At 36.9% G+C, this 21,132-nt stretch overlaps 2 protein-coding genes across 2 annotated transcripts; one reads left to right on the top strand and one right to left on the bottom strand.

The window, feature by feature from the left end:
• The first annotated feature begins 907 nt into the window (after positions 1 to 907).
• On the top strand, positions 908 to 11,923 carry LOC102228179 (proline-serine-threonine phosphatase-interacting protein 1-like). Its single transcript, XM_014473145.2, has 15 exons — positions 908 to 1,128; positions 1,584 to 1,684; positions 2,588 to 2,662; positions 3,180 to 3,214; positions 3,314 to 3,420; positions 3,645 to 3,707; positions 3,941 to 4,030; positions 5,244 to 5,289; positions 6,521 to 6,600; positions 6,926 to 7,024; positions 9,786 to 9,882; positions 10,022 to 10,112; positions 10,259 to 10,347; positions 10,522 to 10,619; positions 10,710 to 11,923. Exons 1-15 carry the CDS (start codon positions 1,096 to 1,098, stop codon positions 10,839 to 10,841), a joined length of 1,236 nt encoding a protein of 411 aa, XP_014328631.1. The 5' UTR covers positions 908 to 1,095; the 3' UTR covers positions 10,842 to 11,923.
• Positions 11,919 to 17,599, bottom strand: LOC102238104 (tetraspanin-3-like). The gene is made up of 7 exons (XM_005796153.2): positions 17,428 to 17,599; positions 16,685 to 16,876; positions 14,794 to 14,868; positions 14,580 to 14,681; positions 14,301 to 14,453; positions 14,118 to 14,201; positions 11,919 to 12,942 (listed from the first exon to the last, which is right to left on the bottom strand). Exons 1-7 carry the CDS (start codon positions 17,488 to 17,490, stop codon positions 12,850 to 12,852), a joined length of 762 nt encoding a protein of 253 aa, XP_005796210.1. The 5' UTR covers positions 17,491 to 17,599; the 3' UTR covers positions 11,919 to 12,849.
• Positions 17,600 to 21,132: the final 3,533 nt, after the last annotated feature.

The following is a 21,132-nucleotide window of genomic DNA, read 5'->3' as shown; positions in this document are numbered from 1 at the left end:
AATTTATGATAGCAAATGATCTATGCTGCTGCTGATATTAGTTCAAACTATGTCATTTTCTGCTCACCATTATGAGCCTGGTTGAAGTGCTCAATGACTGGCTGCTGGACAACTTGCAAGACAGCAGTCTCTCCCTCATGATGACTGTATAGATTAGGGCTGCTCAAGTTCTGTCCTCAAAATCGACTTTCCTGCAACTTTTTGATGCATTGTTTGTCCACTAATCCTAAATAAAACGAACGGGTTGTTGCCAGGCATCTGAAGAGCTGAAGGACTGAATGCTGATGAGGAAATCCAGCCAGTTGATTTGGGTGTGAATTGGAGAAGAGATGCATGTGAGTTGCAGGATAGTGACTCTTGAGGACTGGATTTGGGCATCGATGGTTGTAACATGGCCACAACATGGCAACAAAATAACATTACTGTGTTAAAAATCACTTTTTAAAATTGAGTTAAATATTTATTTAACATTTTGAGTTGAATCATTGAAATGAATGTACATTTCAATGATATCAGACTTGAGTGAGATGGACCTGTATAAGGCATGTCAAAAGATAGTATTCCTTTTGTCTGAGCCATAAAGTTTGAATAAAAAAACACATACAGGAGCAAACAACCTTAAAAAACCTTGTGTACTCTCTTGATAAAACTACAGAGTTATTTAAGTTGAGTGAAACTACACTTTTGATATATGTTTTTCTTTTTTTATATATTGTTAATGGTCAAACCAAAGCAACACCGAAGGAATTAAAGACATTGATAAAACACAGAGATCTACCTACTAACTTTGAAGCTGTACAGTGTCATGCAATCTTTTCTTTTTTTACACCAAATGATAGTAAAAGAAACTACATTTCAGGAGGGGGGGCCGAGCTGCCTGTGGTCAGTGACATCATGGGACACAAGCTCTTCCTCATTCAGAACACCCAAAATGACTCGCCGACATTCGGGCTTCTGCAGGTTTTAAACACAGATTATTTTGCCGAGGGTCTTCAAAGCCTTAAACTGCTGCTTGTAGCCTGCAGACACACAAATCCTTATTTAAAATAAAGAAGTTAAATAAGCGGAGGGCAAACTGAGGAAGTGGCTGCTGAGATGGCTCCTTTGATGTTTAAAGACGCGTTTTGGGTAAGTCACTTCTTGTGGTCTTGTCATTGTTTAAGACAGAGAAGGGAGATTTAAATTAAGCTTCCTTTTATCTTGAGATATTTTTTATGTTAAATTAATTGCACTGTATTTTTATAGTATGTAAAATATCCTAAATAGTTAAACCAACATGGAGCAATGATCACATCATTACAATTCTGATGTTAATCACATAGAGAAGTTAAAATTACAACTAATAGTAGCAAATAACTTTGTAATTGAGACTTTTACTGTTAATGTCTAAGCACAACTCAGGAAAGTGGCAACTATGGTGACATATTTCTATTTTTTACCAAGTACAAATGTTAGTTCTGCATTTTTACTTCGCAGAGACTCCAAGATAAAAAAAAAACAAAAAACCCCGGGACATTTTGTAATAGCAGTTGAGCTTTGGTTTTTGTTGAAGCATTTCTCTTTAGCTTGTCTTCTGAATGTAGAGCTCTGACTTCACCTGCCACGCTGGGTACGACACCATGATCCAGAGGCTGCGAGATGGGAGGCAAATGTGCAAAGATATGGAGGAGCTTTTAAAGATGAGGTGGATTATTTTTCTTCAAGTGACCGAAACTAAACTACACCCATTAAAACTGCTGAGACTGTAAAACTATCTCATTTAATTAGTCTTTGTGAAGAGTACCCAATGTTCTTCACAAAGACTTTGCTTTCATTGTTAATCTGATCCCTTTAGCAGTTTCAGCTTTGTATTTATTACATTAATTTAAAAACAAAATTCCAAAAAATATAGAAAAAAGGAATCAGAACTGTTCATTTGATTGAAAGGAGCATATGACTCATAATCACACTCCAACTAAACCCAAACCATAACTCATATCTGCATTACTGTAAAAGCAAGACATTTTATACACACTGATAATACAACTCATGATGTGTGACTTAAAATTTTAAATTAGAGCTCAATATAACTTTGAGATGCAAAATTAAACACCCAGTTACTTCAGTTCAGATTCTTTGTTAATTTATATTTCAACAATTGAGAACAAACATCTCAAGATACTTTACAAGATAAAAAGGTCAGAATCTTATAAAAAACGAAAACATGATTTTAACATAATGACATAAACCCAAAACAGTTCAATCAAATGAACAGGTTGAAATACAGTTATGTACATGTCAGTTTAATCTGTAACACAGTAAGGTCAAATTCTGTTTATAAGATCATTTTATAAAAAATATTCTATCTAAGGAAACCCATCTCGTTACGTTGACTCATTGACTTACATTACTGGCAAATAATAGATACAACAACATATATTTAACTTCAATTTTGAGAGTTAATATAAATACGCGTTTGAGTAATACGTGCACAAAGGTGAAGCAACAGCGTGCATTGAATCTATTTTAGCCATGTTGTGCAGTTTAATAAAAACCAAGTGTAAGTTCTCTGATTCGTACTGAAGTTACCACATGTTTTACTACACAGGGCAGTGGCAGAGGAAAAGTACGGGAAGGAACTGGTGACAATTGCTCGGAAAGCTGGAGGACAGACAGAAATCAGGTAAACAAACAAATAAACAAAAAAAAATCAATGGTAAACCGAGCACAGCATATATTGACATATTAACCATAAGTTACAGCAGTTAGTGATAGTTATGAATGCAAATGAAACTGACTAGTAACACTAGATACAAAACCCCGGCTCTTACCTTTGAGTCACATTCTTTTCTTAGAACAGCATGGGTCTGTGAAGCCCAAAAGAAAGAAAAAAAGTGTGGCCATGTCTGTGTGCATGTGTGTGTAGGTATCGACTTGACAGTTTGCCTCTCTGCGTACTGTAAGGCATTACATATCAGTTTCCTGTTCACTGTGAGCAACAGCAGTGTAAAAAGTAACCAACTAACTGAATAAACCAAAGCCAAGGATGTTTCAGAGACAGCAGAACAGCAGTTTATACCTTTCCATGATTTTTCACTGATTCACCTGCTTTTTATGTATCCTGAAATGTCAGCCTTCAAGCTATGTTTAAATGGCTTGACCGAATAATTTCATAATCATTACTTTGATTTATTTCCCAGCACTTTGAGAGCATCCTTTGAACAACTGAAAACACGTAAGTCTGTATTCTCTGCAGAATAACTTTGCCAGGTTGTGCTGGGACATAACAGTGATATTATTAGATTTTTGCTCTCTGCATTTTTGTTTATTACAGAAATAGAGAACATTGGCAACTTTCACATCCAATTATCTGATATATTGAAAGAGGAGGTGAAAAACATTGAGACTTTCCGAGAACGTCAAAAAGAGCAGAGGAAAAAGGTACTGGGTGAAAGTTGTTGCCTAGCAACTGACTAACTAAAATCTAACATGTGAGTGGTTGAAATGTTAGCCGCCCAATCAATATTTCACTGACACTTCCTTTAATTGTTCCCTCCAATGCCATGTAAATCCATTTGCATGAACTTAGCTGGTTGCTGTAACTACCTGTTTTTTCTGTGCACTTTAGTTAGCACAGGTTAATTTTATTTATTTTTTTTTTTTAGTTTGAAAGCATCATGGAGAAAGTTCAAAAGAAGAAGGTCAGCTTGTACAAAAAGACCATGGAGGTAAGACACTAGAATAACTTCTCAAAGTGGGAATCAGTTAACTCAGAAAACTTTTTCCCTGAGAAGTTATATTTACTCATCACGCTAATTTGCAAAACTCTAGGAGTAATGAACTCTAAATGCGAACAATATGTAATTTTACATTAATACAACAGAACTGAATAACAAAATAAGCTTTCTGTCTGTTCTTGTGGTTAGCTGTTGTGTTTCCTTTCTGTTTCTGTTTCCCCCAGTCTAAAAAGACCTATGAAGTAAAGTGCAGAGAGGCCGAAGATGCAGAGTCAGTTGAGCAAACAAATGTTCCAGCCAAAAATGCTGAAAAGGTAATGTATAGACATAAATCAGCTCACTGATATACAATATTTCTTTATTAAGGCTGCCCTACCTAAGACTTATAGCAGCTAATTAGCACATACAGTAAAGCAGACTGCAGAATATGTTGAAATAATTTTTTTTAAGCAAACGTTTTCTCTGGTTATGATTATCAATGATGAGCTCAGTTCTGTTCATATTCTGATAAAGTCTCCAGATAAGAAAAGGTGAAAATGTCTTGCGGTTATTTCTACACTGTAAAGAAAAAACAAAGAAACAAAGAAACCAAACGTCTCTAATTTATGGCTGTGGTTGCCAGAATTTTATTGTATAAATATGGTAAACAAAGTAATACATAACTTTGTGGTGGCAGGTTTAATAATTCTCAAATTAGTATTTTGTCCAAAATATCTGATACCCCAATTAAAATCAATAAAAACATCAGTGAAAAAAAAGCATCATAGACCACAGCAGCACATCAGATAGGTCTTGAATAGACAGTTTTTAAAATTTATAATATAACTGGGATTAAAGTTACAACCACAAATCTACAACCAGAGATACGATGGAGAGGTTTGGATCGAAGCTTATTATTGTACTTAGACGTACACATTTTTCAGAATATGTAGCTGTACTTAAAAAATGAGGTAGCTCCACAAAATATTGACTCAGGGGAATAAAAAGTACATGCCACACTTTTCAGATTTTATTCATAGAAAATGTTGAAAATTATGTATCATTTTTTTCTTCCACCTCACAATTACGCATTATTTCATATGTCGGTCTATGATAAAATAAAAAAAAAAGTAGTAAAAACGATAAGTTTGTTGTATTTATGTGACAAAATGTGAAAACTGCAAGAGGTGTTAAGATTTATGCAAGGTACAGTATGTAGGACGCTGAATGGCAAAAATATAGAGGCTGGGTATGTGGGAAGGTTTAAGACCACAGATAAGGCTGTTATGACAGAAGAGGACACAAGAGATGAGGTTAAATGGAGGCAGAAGATCTGTGTTAGCAATCCTTTAAGAGAACAACTGCAAGAAAAACAGAGATGGAAACAACCAGAGGGCAGAATTGCTGTGTGAATTCAAATGTCAGTTTCTTATGAATGCATTTACTCACAGGCAAATTATTCTGTTTAGTCTGTCAGCTGTCAGGCTGTCTTTAAAAACCCAATAGGCTGCATGTACATAATGTCCCTGTTTAAAATTTGATTCACAGGTGCGTCACAAGGTCAAACAGTGTCGACAAGCTGCCACTGAAGCAGGTATAAGTCACATTACATAACTTGATATTTCTACTTTTTGACAGCAGAGAAGGTGTTCTTATAATCTCTCAGAGCCATCTGTGACGTTTGTCTTTGTGCTTTGTTCGCTTCATTCATTGCTTTCAGTCCAACTGGTTGAAATTTGCCACAAAGTACTGCATATCATGCTGCGTTTACTTCATAAATTAAGGAAACTGAAAATGCAGATGAGAAAAGAAGAAGTGGCAGCTTTGAATAACTACCTAAAGCGACTCAACAGTTTCTGACGCCAGTGTCCTTAAGAAACAGGAAGAGAGCAGCACTCTGACACACAACATGAGAAAACCAAGTGTGCTTCAGTTGCTCCAGCAGGTTTAAGTTTAAAGCTCTTTGCAGCTCACCTTTTTAAGAATATAGTTCATAATTTCTGTGTGCAAAACTGTTTGGTCTTTGGCATTTTTTTTAAAATCCAGTTTAAAAAATTTAATACGCCATCTGTGACAAGTTGCAACAAGAGCATGACAATATTTATTCATAAATATTTAAAGTGCTTATTTCTAATTCTGGTGATTATGGATTACAGCTATAATCAAAATTTAGTTTCTAAAAAAAACTTGAATATTAACATCAAAAAATGCCTTTTAACACAGAAATGTTGGCCTGTTGTACAGTGTATATACTCAATATACTTGGCTAGAACTCCATTTGTTGCATTGTGAGAGAATATGACCAACTCGTGGCACCTCAGTGTACCACTCTTTAGTTCATTTGCATGTGAGGCCTTTTGTTTTGTGCTCATTTGCGTTTTGTTTTCTGCTGTTGTTACTTGTGCACCTTTTTCTACCGTGCATTTTCTATACGCTTCACTGTCCATTGATATTATTGTGTACAGCACTCTGGGATCTGTCAGCTTATTTAACGACCTTTGTAGCTTATCCTCATTGTCAGTGACCACCTACTGCTCAACTGTCAAGCCAGTCTTTATCATGACTGTGTAGGCCATACATGGCCATAACATACAGTAACATTATTGTTTTGCTGCCTTGTCACTGAGTCTCAGTCTTTTATTGTTGCTGAAATATAACACACTACTCTGGACAAAGTCAGTTAATTCCCAAGAAAGTCTCCACTAAAATAAAATATAATTAAAAGGAGGGAAGCTCAGGATCTATTCCACATAATGGAAACTCAGCTTTTTGAGAAAGAAAATGTGTTAACCACCACCCACCATAATGTTCTGACTTCCTTGCAGAGATGGTGTACCTCACCAACATCGATCAGCTTGAAACCGTTCGTCGAGACTGGGAAGAAACCCACAAAAGCACATGTGAGGTACTGTAGACGGCATATTCCTGTTAGCAGATCTTTAACCTTCTCCTAATCCACCATAAGATCTTAACTCCCAGACTAAGCCTCAAACCACATCCTCTAACAGAAATAAAACACTCTGTGTGTTGACCAGGCAGGAAGTTTACTTCATGTTGCACAGAAAGTGACAGAATGAATTGTTATGAATTATTCTGATAGAAAAACTATATTATTTACAAAATTATTTTATATGATAGGTTGAGTGTTTTATAAAAATGTTCTTTAAGTTTCCTGTTCCTCATTTCTTGTTCCTCGTTTTACAAAAGACAAAATGTCGAATGCATTTCAGGTCTTCCAGCAGCTGGAGGGAGACCGGATCAACATATTGAGGTGTGCCCTCTGGGATCACTGCAACCATTTCTCCATGCAGTGTGTTAAGGACGATGAGGTAATTTGTTCTACTTTAATCAAAAATAAATTACTAAAAGGTATCCTGCTTGGATTTCACAAAACAGACATTTACAAATAGCATATTGCTGAATCTTCAACCAGCAAATTGTTCATTACCTTTTTAAGTAAAATGCAGAAGCCGGTGTCGACAAAAAAAAAAAAAAACCCAAGTTACTCCATGATTCAGCAGCTTGTAACACCTCCTTCAGTAGCAGTGACTTAAAGACATCTGTTTAAACCTGATCTGTCTCGGATTTTTGTGGTGGAATAATGTTTGTTTTTTGCACCTTTGTTCATAGTTCTCCTGATATTGCTCAATATAATTTCCATTGGGTTGAGTAATGTACTTTGACTGGGCCACTACAGCACCTTAATTCCTTTCTATTTCAGGCATTTTGTGGTAGGGTTGTTGTGGAGCTTGTGATCTTTTTTCTGTGACCTAATTTGGGCAAAGCTATAGTTGTTACACAGATGGGCTTTCACTCAACTCTTGATTGCTTTGGCTAACAAAGTTGCCATGAGTAAATCAACGGACCCCAAGTCCTGTGCCTGCAAAACAGGCCAAAGTCATTAGTTCTCTACCACTGTAATTGGTATAAAGGATTTTGCTAATATATTTGTCACATTTTGTCTCACTACAGTTTCAATCTTAATTCCATTTTATGGAGATCTTTTGTGAAAGGACTAATACTGCATAGCTTCTAACATTTTCCACTAATAAAAATCTCACAATGTTTTGCACGGCTAGAGGCACATCAAGAAGTTTGAACTTTGTCGATTCTTTGTGGCAAATTAGCTCAAGCTCGGGCAAAATAGATGGAAAATGTCATTGAAGAGCAAGTTTCAAGTCTAACCACAGATTCTGCATTAGATTTAGGTCTGGACTTTGACTGGACCATTCTAATGCATGACTATGCTGTAATCGAAACCATTCCAGTGCAGCTTTGGCATTATGTAGAGTCATTGTCCTGTTAGCTGGTAAAGCTCCACTGCAATCTTAAGTCTTTTGTACTTACTTTGTATTCAGCTCCAACCATCTTCTCATCAATAATCAGCTTTCTTGTCCATTCTAAAGAAAAGAATAGTCTGACCACTATGTTTTACTTTTGGCAAAGTGTGTTCAGGGTAGTGTGAAGAGTTAGTTTTAAGTTACACAGGATGTATGTACAGCTAGTGTAATTTTGGTTTCATCAGATCAGAGCAGCTTTTTTTAAGTTTGCCTTATTTCCCGTTATGCATAATGCATTAAACACTCATTGCTAAGGCTTCCTTCTTGCCATTCTTCCACATTTGTAGGTTTTTGTAGACTGTACAATTAATATTCTCCCACCTAACAGCTCCTCCAAAGTTGGTTTGGCCTCCTGCCCTGCCTGTCAAGTCTTCATAGATTTGCAGTCTTGCTCTTCCCATTTCCGGGTGATGGATTGAAGAGTGCTCTCTGAGATGTTAAAAGCTGTAATGGATAAAGCTCTGAACTCTTCACAGAATAGTTGTATTTAAACCAAAATTACCCTAAACACAGATTGACTCACTAATTAGGTGACTTTTAAAGGCAGTTCTTTGCCCTGAATTTTATTTAAGGATATCAGAGTAAAAGGGCTGAATGCAAATAGATGCTAAGCATTTCAGATTTATATCTGTAAAAACAAAAAACAAAAAACCACTTCAGAAAACCATGCAACAGTTTTCTTCCATGTTGTGCTTATAACACATTTACTGTTGGTTTAATGGCATAGAATCCTCCTAAAAAAATAGAAGTTAGTGATTGTTGCCAAACAAAATGTGGAAACGTTCAGGGGTATGAACACTTCTGCAAGCCACTGTCTCTCCACTACAGCAGATTTATGAGAGGCCCAAACGTACAATGGTGCACAAACTCAACCATCCCCTTACAAAAAGACAACCAAACTCTCTTATAAACACTGCTATGATTGCATTTTGTGAACCATAAAACCTTTATTTAATTTGTGAAAGTTTATTAAAAGGTCATATTAATTCTGTTTTGCACCTAGATCTCACAGCTTCAGTCTGAAGAGCTGTCAAACTTTATCGTTAACCACAATTTCAGATGTGTCTGATGCTGGCTCAAAGTCACACTTAATTATTCTTATTTACAAAAATCACCATTCAATCTCACATTCACCAAGATGATGCTTTTGTGAAAAAAAAAAAATTACAGAGGAAATATTAAAAACTCAAAATTGCATGTATGGTCAATTAGTGTTTTCAAAGCCAAAATATCATGTAGGTTACCACTCAGATCCAAAATTTTTATTTCTAGGCCTTGACAAGTTTTTTTTCAAGGAATGAAATACAATTTTATTAATATTAATATTAATAGTCATTTCAATGAGACAGAACTTTTGTCAGTATTTCAAAGGTATTGAATGCAATTGTTTTAACCTGCTTTATGAGCAGGATAAATATTGGACACAAAGCACTGCCTTTTAAACCTGTCTGTCTCTTAAATAAGTTTATCAGTGGGACAGCAGCAGCCTCTTTAGCCAATGCTGTGGTCTAATGGGTCAGTGTGTTTTTGTGTTAAAAAACACACTGACCTTAAGTCTGGATAATTACCAATGATATATTCTCATTACTGTTCACTTGGTGTAACAATACACTGAGCTGTTACAACATTCACTCTTTCTGATCACTTCCAAAAAAAATAAAAATAACGACCTCAAACAAAAACCCAACAGAGTGTGTTGGTTCACACAGAAGCAACGCTCAGTTCTGACTTCCTGCTTGTTCTAACTCAGGTGTACGAGGCGGTGAGGACGCTTCTGGAGCTGTGTGACATCACCACGGACAACAACTTTTTTATAGAGATGAAAAAGACGGGATCAAAGCCACCAGGTGAGTTAAAGAGAAGTAGCAAACCAAACTGAACAGGAGTTACTGTGCTGCTCCACTTCTGACCTTTCTTTTCTTTCAGCTCACTCTAAGAAAACAGTTGACACTTCTCAAATGAGCAACTTCCCTTTTCTTTTAACAGATCCTATAGTGTTTGAAAGCTGCTACTCAGCTGGGATGAAGAGGAACAGCAATGGGCAAGCTTTATTTCCTCAAGCAGACATGTCAAAAAGGTATGACACCTAATAGGATTACGATGCTAAGCAGGGCCCCTTTAAACCACGTTAATCCAGTGTCAGGTTTTTGGTAGCAGTTTGGTGAATCTGAGGAATCCACGGTGTGTTTTCTAAATGTCTTTGCATTTATGTGGATCACACAGGAGCTCAGAGTCTTTACTCAGAAGGTCTGTGAGCATCAATACTGAAAGTCCCACAGCGTCACGGCCAACCCTGGCGTCTGTTACAGAAAGTAAGAACAGTTTATTTTTATACGAACATTTTAAAACAGATTTCTCATCGGTCAGTTTGCATTAGAAAATCTACCGGTAAATTAAATCCTATAATGAAAACCAAACAAAAAAACAGCAAATTATTTCTGTTAAGTTTTCTGTTTTTCATTTGTAATTTCTTTCTTCTTTTTCAGGCGAAACAAATGATAACGGATATGCTCCCCTTCCCTTATTACCCACTGCCCCTGAAGATGAACAGTTCTATGTTGTGCTTTATGAGTACACAGCCCAGGTGATCCTCGTAGGACGCAAACAAAACTGATCAACAACCAGTTTTGTATAACAGTTACTCAATTATATTTATTTTTTGTTTGATTTGTAGGAGCAAGATGAACTGTCTGTGAGCAGAGGGGACATAGTTCAGGTCCTGGTCAAAGAAGAAGATGGCTGGTGGACAGTGGAGAGGAACGGGTACAGTGGGCTGGTGCCAGGAAACTATCTGGACAAAATCTAACTCTGACCCAAACTATACGTACAGACAAGTATCCATCAATGATAGCTTCTAGATTTGCAGCCCTGACATAAGTTTAATCAAAAATATGATTAAGTATGTGACTGAAACCTGTTTACAGGCTGTAAAAACAGGAGACAAGTCCCAGACACTGCAGGCAAATATTTATCCCTGAACAAAAAAGGTTATTTATGTGACTAATTTAGTCTGGCAGTCGTGTACAAGACCACTTGGGGCCCTCGTGTCAGGACAGCCGCATATTTCACTCATTCCCCTGGCCGGCTCTGTTCTAAAGCCTTCTTTTTCAGACACATCCTTAATCTTTATGGTCAGAAGCTCTACAACTGTGACCGCTTTCAGAGGCAGATTTTATAAAAATGTGTGAGTAGAAGGGTGAGGAAATTACAGAAGAAATGTATTTTGCTTAACAGTTTCAATTTCCATTTAGGCAACACCACTTATGAGGTACAATGCAGTTCTTGACCTAGCAGGGCATTCTGTGTTCAGATAATATTTTCATCCAAGAGTTAGTGCAACTAACTCTTTAATTAGTTGCACTAATTAAACAGTTTTTATTTTATTTAGCACTATTTATTTAGCAATAATAGTGTGCTTGGACTAATGGTGGAAAAACAAACTACTTTCTTTTATAACATGGTTTTAAAAATATGTGTTCAGGAAGTGTTAAAAGCTCATAAAGGCAGATCTGATATTTTGGTACAAGATAAGGAAGTGAGGTTTGACTTGTGGTATTTTAAATAACCTATTAAGTAGATGGTGAATGTTTGTGAGCATTTACAATGGGTGTATTATTTTCTTTAGATATACTCTTAATCAGTTGTTAGCACAAGTTAATCAGTTGTTGCACTTCTATCAGCAATTAGCTTTGCCAGTCTAGACAGTCTAAAACAGAAATACAAAATAACTTGTGGGGAAAGTGAATATATGAACAATAATATATGATAAACATTTCAATCTTTTAAACCTATGTTTGGCTGCATACATAGTTCATTTCCTACTTAAATGCATTTGCTATGTGTAATATATTGTGAATGAGGTGGCAAATAAAAGCAGTCCAGGTTAAATATTTGAATTTATTTGTTTCTAGTGTGTTCTCAAGTCAAACACAACTTTTAAGTGCCTCACATTTCTCTTGTAGCACTAGTCATATCTACGGGATCAACTTAGCAGCCCAAAAAAATAACAGTACACAACGTCACAAACATGGTATAAAATAACATTTCATAGTTCTTCGCATCAGGTTTCTAACTAGGAAAACAAACTGAAGTCATCCTGTGAATTTAACAAGCTGAATGCACACTGAAGCGTTTATGTAACACTGCTGATGAATGGTACAAATGGCACTGCAGTTTATACTGGCAATGGCTCACTAGTGAAGCCTGATTCAGAGAACATCTACACCCAAACAGAAAATACGATAGCTACAACCTAAATATCTGAGAACAAATAAGGATACCTAGCTGCAACACAACAGATAAAAACAAACAAAAAAAATCACTTTGCTTTTAATATTACTTATAGTCAATGATTTTAAACAGTTACTGTATGGTTATAGAAGTCGAGAAATAGCTTATGCAACTAAATAACTAAGTGTCTCAAGGGTTCCGATCATTGTGCAAACATCCCTTACAATACTCATAATCATTATCTTCATAGATGAGCTCAAAGAGCTCTTCATCATCATCATCATTGAATAAACAGAAATTTCAACACAAGTAAAATATCTGCAACATGAATTTGAATTATCAGCCATTTACAGCTTTGGCTTATATACAAAAGACTAAGACAAAACGGCAACTCAGAGAGCGTGTTAATAAATAACCACTTTTCCTTTTGAAACTATCACCCACTGAAACCTCACCGCCAGTTTTATGAGCTGTGCAAGGTGTGCTTGAGCTACGGCTGAATCTAGTGTGAACATGTCTGGTGAAGCTCCTGGACATTTTTTTTGTTTTGTTTTGTTTTACTGAGAGCGGTTGGGCTGTGTCCTTCAAGCGTAGCTGTTAGTGGTAACCAGCAGCTCGTAGGCCGGATCGTGACTCCTCCTGCACAGCACCACACAGGCACAGAGCATGCCCAGCATCTGCAGACAGGAAACGCATAAGTTCAAACACATCTTACAACTTTTTTTTTTTTTTGGTTGACTCAGATTACTTAAAAAAAACAAATAAAGGCAAAAAATACTATGTTTTGTGTTGTTATTATTTCACAAAAGAGGAGGAGGACTAGAGAAGGTGATATTAAATTGTATTCAGAACTGCAGATGTTGTTCCTGAGATGCTATTTTTAAGATATTACATAAAGTCTGGATCCTTGAAAACAGAATAGGAAATAAAGGACAACTCAAAAGATTTACATAAACACATTCTACATCATGGCTAATATACGGCAGCTTGCAAAAGTATATACACCCCTGAAGAAACACCAGGTTTTTGTGATGTAAAAACTGAGGTCCATATAAATCATTTCAAAGCTTTTTCCACAAATAATTATTTTGTCAGATGAACTTACCCACCACAATTCACCTGAAAAAAATAAATAAATAAAAAATCTGCTTTTCTGTTTTCCCCATTGGATTTTCCAGAAATTTGTTTCTGGAAAATCCAACTTCAAATTATTCATGAAAGATTTTCCCAGACATAGATATCTATGAGCATATCTAAAATATTAGCTGCTGTTAATCCCAGCTTGGGAAGCTGAAATACTCAGGAGCAATGTTATTTCACATGCTATTGGCAGGAATTTGCAAAGCAGCTAATCTAAGAACACCATTAATTTTTCTTTGAGCTGATTTGCTGTACCCCCAACAGCAGAGACAAATAAGACTGCTTGATGATTTGTGCATATTAATGCATACCAATACATATTTGGTATTTAAACTATTAAAATGGGCAGTTAGAAGAGTTTTTAGAGGGAGTCTCCAGTATTCAGCGGTTGTGGTGCCTAACCTCTGCGAATCCTGGGGGTCCAGTGTACAGCCCCAGTGAAACATGGTCCTTTGGGGTAACTTTAGAGACAAGGATGAATAGGAACAATTTCAGCAGTTGATGAGAGGAAAATAAAAGGCCATGCCAGAGTTCTGAGCTAAATTCTGTATTCTAACACATTTGTGTGTTTTGTAGATGGATTGTACCTGGAAAACATTTTGAAAAGATTTATCACGGTTTTGTTTTTTGCCCATCACAAAGACTAACGTTTAAACAGACATTTTAGAGTCATCCTTAGACGTTTCTGCCTTTTCGGCATTGTACCTCTTACCTGTATTGATGCAAAAGTTAATGCTGCCCATATGACATACATCATGATCTCCTTCAGTTTCTTCACCACAAGTGCTTCACAGCCCTAGGAGAGAAAATAAATGACATGGCACGAGGTTATACATGCAGCAGTATTTCCCTAGCAGCATCCTGAATGGAAAATATAATTAGTTCTTTTGTGTACCTCTTGGTAGAGATCAGCTGGTCGGGTCAGAGTGCCGGTGCAGTTGTTGATGTTAGGCTGGCAACAGCTCACTGGGACACTGTTGTTCTTAGACTCCTTAAACCAGCGTGTGTTTCTCCAGTCAGAGTAGTTGTGGATACCACAGCAGTGAAGCTAGGGAAAAATTATCAAGAAGAAAAAGAGAAAAAAAATCATTAATGTTTGATTTTTACTTCCCCAATGACTATAAAATGCTCATAAACTAATAAAAAGTCCTTCAAATTTTGCATATTTCCTCACCTGCCTCTGCACATAGTCAATAGCCCGACTGGGAGCATCCGTGTTGGGGCCGCTGTACTCATTGTAAACCTTCTGGATGGAGTGATTCACCTCATCTTCTACCTGCAGTGGTCAGACAGCCACAAATTATCAGCAAAATATTGTTCAACTGTATCCACAGCAGCAATCTTTCACCTACAAAAACCCGTCTGCAGGAGAATGAGCCTGTGCTTACCTTCGCCCTGTAAATGTAGCCGAGAACAACCACCACACACTCTGTCACAAACACCAGCAGAAGGATCGCAGCAAACTGAAACGGCGAGAAACAAACAATAGGATTCATCACCTGAATCTGAAGGAGAAAGGGATCTCAAGATAACTTCAAATTGTTTCTCACAACAAAACTGGAGTATGTACAGACATCTAAAAACATTTTCAAATTTATTAGGGTTTTATAAGATGTAAAGCAAGAGCAGCAAAGTTCATAGGATTCTTCCTGTCTGTATGAGATGTTTTAACAGCAGCTAATGTGAGGCCTCACCGGACACAACTACTTCAGTGTAGTTAGGAGATGTCGGGGTTAAGGATGTTTTAAGCTACCTTAGACATTCTCCAAAAGATATAATATCTGTAAAAGGTATTACAAAGTATCATATTTGGGGGCTGAAAAGATTTTAACCATCTTTCTTTCAGATTTTTTTTTATATAACATGACATAGAAAACCCTGAAAACTATGTGTCACTTCTCTTCCGCTTTAACACAATGCTCTGTTTGCTGGTCTCCAAAAAATTAGACTGAACTTTGTGGTGACAAACGTGGCTAATGTGAAAAAGCTGAAGGGTATTTACACTTTTGCAAGGCGCTAGACAAATGAGCAAATCAGTCAGACCCTGAACTCCTCCAACCACTGCACCACCTTCAGGCGGTACTTCATGCTGCCAGGGAACAGAATTACCAGAAGATGACCCAGCAACAGCCCCGCCTCTAAATCCTACCAGCCAGTCAGTTTTCTCACTCTTTAAGTGAAAACTACAAGCTCAAATTCAGCAAAAAGCACTCCCTTCTAAACTGTTCTTAGTCATTAAAGGCTACAATGATTAAACACAGTCAGTCAATTTATTTAACTCTAGTATGGATAAGTTTATTTGACTGACAACTTAAATTAAAAATGTGTTTGTTTATCTTTTTAATATCACCAACATGGATACCTGATTAAATCTGTCACTGAAATTACAAATATCTACAGTTTTATATGTAGATTAAGCAACAACTAAACTCCCACTAAAATTTAGTTGAAGTCTAATAGTGCTTATTGAGTGGAATATTATACCACTGCATTATTCTGCATTTAGTGTAGCAAAGTAAAACAACAAGCTGGTAATCTGTTAGAGTGCAGCCTGCAGACTTATAATGGAATTTCCAAACCATGACTGTTTTTCCGTGAAAAGAAATACTCAAAAAGAGGAAAAGTTATTGTTCCTGTAAGAAAAGGAAACTTGCAGTGTTGTTTCAGCCAGCTGACCAGCAGTACAAATCATATATTCTAAACCAGTTACTCCAGAACCTTCTCATGCTCGAGTAACTGGATAATTGGATAGAACGCGTTTGCAGTTTTGCTTTTCCACTGCTCTCCAAACGATGCAATGCTTACTTACCACAGCAACAATAATTTGGAACTTAGACAAATAAAGGCTTAAATTACCAACAAAAGAAGGAAGTGGTGGCCCAATGTCTGTAATGTGCCTTGCAGTTTGTGTAAACGTGTCTCTGACCACAACAGGAAACAACAGGAATTGGGTTGCAAAAAATACTACATTTTAAGATTTTGAGGATTTGTAAGAAAGCAGCAGTCGGGGAAAGAGTGTAGAAAAGAGTGTGTGGAAGTGATTAGAGACTGAGGTCTGGGTCAATTTGAGTTCAGATGTCATATCCTTGAATGAGGAAACAAACATTATAAAGCTGTCATCTTCAGGACTATATGTGGGTTTTTTGAGGATTAAAACTGAAAAGATGCAGGCTACCATTTCAGTCCAGCAGCATTATTCACCAGCATCGCAAAATACAGTTGAACCCATTTACATCTCTTCTGCCATTTCTTTTGTAAGTCAAAGCTGTCGAAACTCACCGTTGCCAAGCCACAGGAGCTCTCACGTATTGTTGCACAGCAGCCAATCACACCTATGATGAACAGCAGAGTCCCTACAGCTATGATCACCACGGCTGGAATCAGAGTGTACACATCCTCAAAGAAGTGGTCATAGTCGTCATATGTGATGAACACATAAGCTCCGATGTAGCACAGGATTCCAGCAGCAGCCTGCAGAGAGACAAAGGGACATGGGTCAGAGGCAGGCCAAAAAACCTAGGGCAATCATGCATTTTATAATAAATCAGACAACAGATTTGCTCTAATATAGAGGATGGATAAATGGTTGTAAGGCTAAAAGAATAATAACTGAGCAGCTCTGCGACATTAGTCAGAAAAATAGGCAAAACAAAAGGGATTATTTCTCTTTTACTTCACTTAATTTCCCTTTATGCGCTGTAGATCACATAATGCTAGAGGCGAAGTCAGCTGTCGCTACCTGCCGGTGACTGCTGCATGCATTACATCACTGCTGCTAAGACTAGAGCTGCATCAACACAACACAAAGCTGCCCAAAGCATGACCGAGCCTCCCATCAACCCCGACCGACCCCACGGTGACGCTAAAACTTGCAACACGTCAATTGGGCCCCGCCTTATAAAATAGCGCTTCCTCACAGCGCAGCGCATCTCTGGCGCAGTCTGCAGCCCTGCTAACGCTCCCAATCCCCGGCCTCATCATCGGGATGCTGCACATTGTTCCACCATCTGTCGTTTTCTTACCCAAAATATGAGATTGAGGAAAACCAGAACGGTTTTGGACGACGTAATCCCGCACTGTCCCATTGTAACGCGAGCGCTTGAATCAATAACTATTTAATTATTATTATTTTGGGCAACAATTTTCGGTGCACCTGCACCTTTGCTGTTAAAATAATAAAATGGCTTCGGTCTGCCTCACCGTTCGGATTCCACTGGGCTCGACCAATGAAATCACTGCAAACAGAGGCTGGAGGTCACGTGCTCATGCTGACATCACCATTCAAAACAAACAGCCCGAAGGCTTTCTGCACTGATGTGCAGGTTTATCTAAATAAACGTTTTTTAGGTTATTATTTTAGTGAACTCAGCTCATAAAAACCTAATGTTCACTTTCACAGAAGATTAGAATATTACATAAATCAATAAAACATGTTTTTATTGTAGAAATTACATGCTATGGTCATTTTATGGCTAGAATACTCGCTGTCCAGCATGAACATCCTCCACAAGGAATCTAATGCAGAACAGGCCATTGCTAAAGACCCTGCTTGTTCACAGTCTGCTGTAGTCAAGCAGGAAGAAGTCGGAATAATTAAAAAAGTTCTTTGTAAATTTGTAACACGTACTTTCAAACATGTCAAAAATTGTGTTTTAAAAGTTTCTTCTCAAAATCCTGATGGAAAAATAGTCTCACATTCTAGGTACTTCCATCTCTTGGAAAATGTGCAAAAAGCATTTAAAATTAATTAGTATATTATTTTATTACAGCTTTACACCCCCAAAAAACCTAAAGAAGAATAAAATATTTAATCAGACCACATATTTTTTGTTCAGTGGGGCAGATCACCGTATTATTATTTATATTTTTACAGAAAATCACGTGCAACTCCATTACTCCATACCAGTTCAAAAACATAACTGCATCTGACACATTTTTATGTTGTATTTATTTAAGTATATCAGTGTGTCTGAGAACATTTAACAAGCAAACTAAAGGTTTCTGTTTTAATAAGAAATGGTTCTATTTGTTTCAAAGCTGCAGAATCTTGCTTCAGTTTCAGTCATATTAAAATTGCTGTATAAATATCTGGGATGATCAAAATATCAAAGCAAAGAACTGAACAGATCTCTACTATATAGCATCCTATACATGTACAAGCACTAGTTGCTTAGTCTTACACTGAACACTTGAAGTACAACCTTTGCCTTTCAGTGCATTTTTCAGAAAGTAAAATATCTCATTGAAAGTAACAGTTTTCAGCTAGATCACATCTGAATAGTGTCTTAGCTTGTAACAGATTGTATTATATATTTTAGCCATGTCTTACTCTTTCACTCATCGGCCGTCTAACACAGAGCCAAACATCTTTGCATGATTTCCTAGAAGATCATGTCTTAAGATTTTACTGTTCAGATCATCCATGGGTTTTGTATGGAATATATCTGTAGACTGATATGGCCATGGAAGAGAGATGATTTTGGATATGACCTAACCATCAACACACATCTGACTAACTGGTTGGGCTGGTTTTCTGGTCTTCCTATTTTCAACAGAATATATAACAAGACGAAATAAATATCTGTGTCACATCATATTTATACCACAGGGGAGCAGGAAGTCATGGATGACCAATTAACAGTCTACATACTTTTAAAAGTTTAGTATAAACTAGATAATTGCCTCTCTTTTCTTTATTTTGTGAATAATGTATCAGATGGGATGGGTTTCCCCCATCAATAATTGTAATATAATTAGAAGTTTGATATTTCTAAACTTCTCCTTGTCAGATTATGCAACTGCAAAACAAACCATTGAAAACAGATCCTTACACCTTGCCACATCTTTACGAGGAGCATCAATAAGTGTTGAGATGCAACTTGTGTGCAACAGAGAAATGATAAACTGTTGCTGTTTGTAAAAGTTACATTAATTTACCATGCTCAATCAGGATAGCTGAAAATTGGGCAATTAAGTAAATGTTCTAACAAATTTATGCATTAATCTAATGGTATTGTTGTGACTGGTGTTTAGTTTTGCTGTTGGTGATTGGAGTTGCAAATGAGCAAACTGCTATATTCTTGCTGTGAAGAACATTCGATGTATTCTTGTCCAATATGTCTAACTACTTTGTTCCTGTTAAATCCAATACATAAATAAATAATAAACAACCTAAAACTATGCCAACAATTTATGCTGAGTACATTTTTTAAAGTAGTGTTATCCGCTTTTGTAATCTGACACCTGATTTGTAACCAAGACATTTAATGCAGGTTTAGACTACATTTTTATTTTTATTAGCTTTCCTCTTCTATTTTTCAAACCATGTTGCGATAAAGCCTGAAAAATCAACAAGGAAAATCAGCACCAGTGCAGTATAGTTTTTTTTTATGCCAGAGGGGGGCAGTATATCATCATTAGTTTTACTGTAGGGTTGAAACTGAATGATGAAGATTTGGAATGTTGGGAAAACAAGCCTGTCAGGGATTCTTATAGCATAAATCTTTTAGATGTGAATAAATTCATGGCACATCCATGTCACCACTTCTGAGACTAACACATTAGTAAAAGAGTTGTGCCACAAGTCAATAATGACTTGAGCTGGTGCCCAAAGCCTTGGTTTTATTGAGCCAACACTTGCCGCATTTGTCTCTGCCAGCTGTTGGTGTTCAAACTGAACAAGAGTGAAACTAACAAACACCAGGAGCTGAGCATATCTGCTGACAGAGCCGACATTCTCATTGCATGACATTTACCCATAGGCTGTTATTTGATTCATTATTAAAACAACAATGGCAAAAGCAGGCAAGCTTAGATAAAAGGAAATTAAACAGCATCCCAGGAATCCCACAAGCAAAGACAAATAAGTACAACTTCTTTGCAATTAAAATTAAAAGTCAGCATCACCGAAGCACCCACAGAAGGTAAAATTCATAGTTTTGTGTGTTGATATATGAAAAATTATGTTTAGTTCACTCAATCACAACAATATAAAGGCAGACCTATAAGAAAGTAGCTCACTATTTAAAAACGAGGCTATCACACATGTTCTCACAAGCATGTGAAATAAATTCTGTTTGATTAGACAAAAACAAAACTGCTGAGGAAACTCACACTAATACAATTTACACTTTATTACTTATTACAACATGAAGGAGAGGAGGTCATTTATCACACTAACAAGCAGCAACATGCCTGTCAGTGCACATGGGGATTGGAGATTTTGCATGACACAGGACATGAAATTATCCTTTTAAGATCCATCGACTGTGTTTGAAATGGCATGCTATGAGTGACGACAACACATATGAACTTTCCTTTCTTTACATTTTAAACAGCAACCAAAAACATCAACATATTTTCTTGATTTTTTTCTTCTTAGACAGCCAAGCTTGCATCTTAAAGTTTACTGTTTACCGATACTCTCCATCCAATCTGACTGACCTTGAGCTATTTTGCAAAGAAAATGGGGGGAAAAAAACAACAGCCTCTAAATGTGCTCAGCAGACAGAAAAAAACAAGGCTTAGAGTTGTAACTGCACCACACGAGAAAATGTCTCCTTTCATCAGAACAGTTTGTTGGATGTCTGTTTATAAATATCCATCCATTTTCTGTTCACCCTTGTCCCTAATGGGGTCGGGAGGGTTGCTGGTGCCCATCTCCAGCTACGTTCCGGGCGAGAGGCGGGGTACACCCTGGACAGGTCGCCAGTCTGTCGCAGGGCAAC

This window comes from Xiphophorus maculatus, chromosome 4 (genome assembly GCF_002775205.1).
Source record: "Xiphophorus maculatus strain JP 163 A chromosome 4, X_maculatus-5.0-male, whole genome shotgun sequence".
Lineage (NCBI taxonomy): Eukaryota > Metazoa > Chordata > Actinopteri > Cyprinodontiformes > Poeciliidae > Xiphophorus > Xiphophorus maculatus.
The sequence above is the reverse complement of the archived record's forward strand: the minus strand, read 5'-3'. Positions and strand labels throughout refer to the sequence as shown.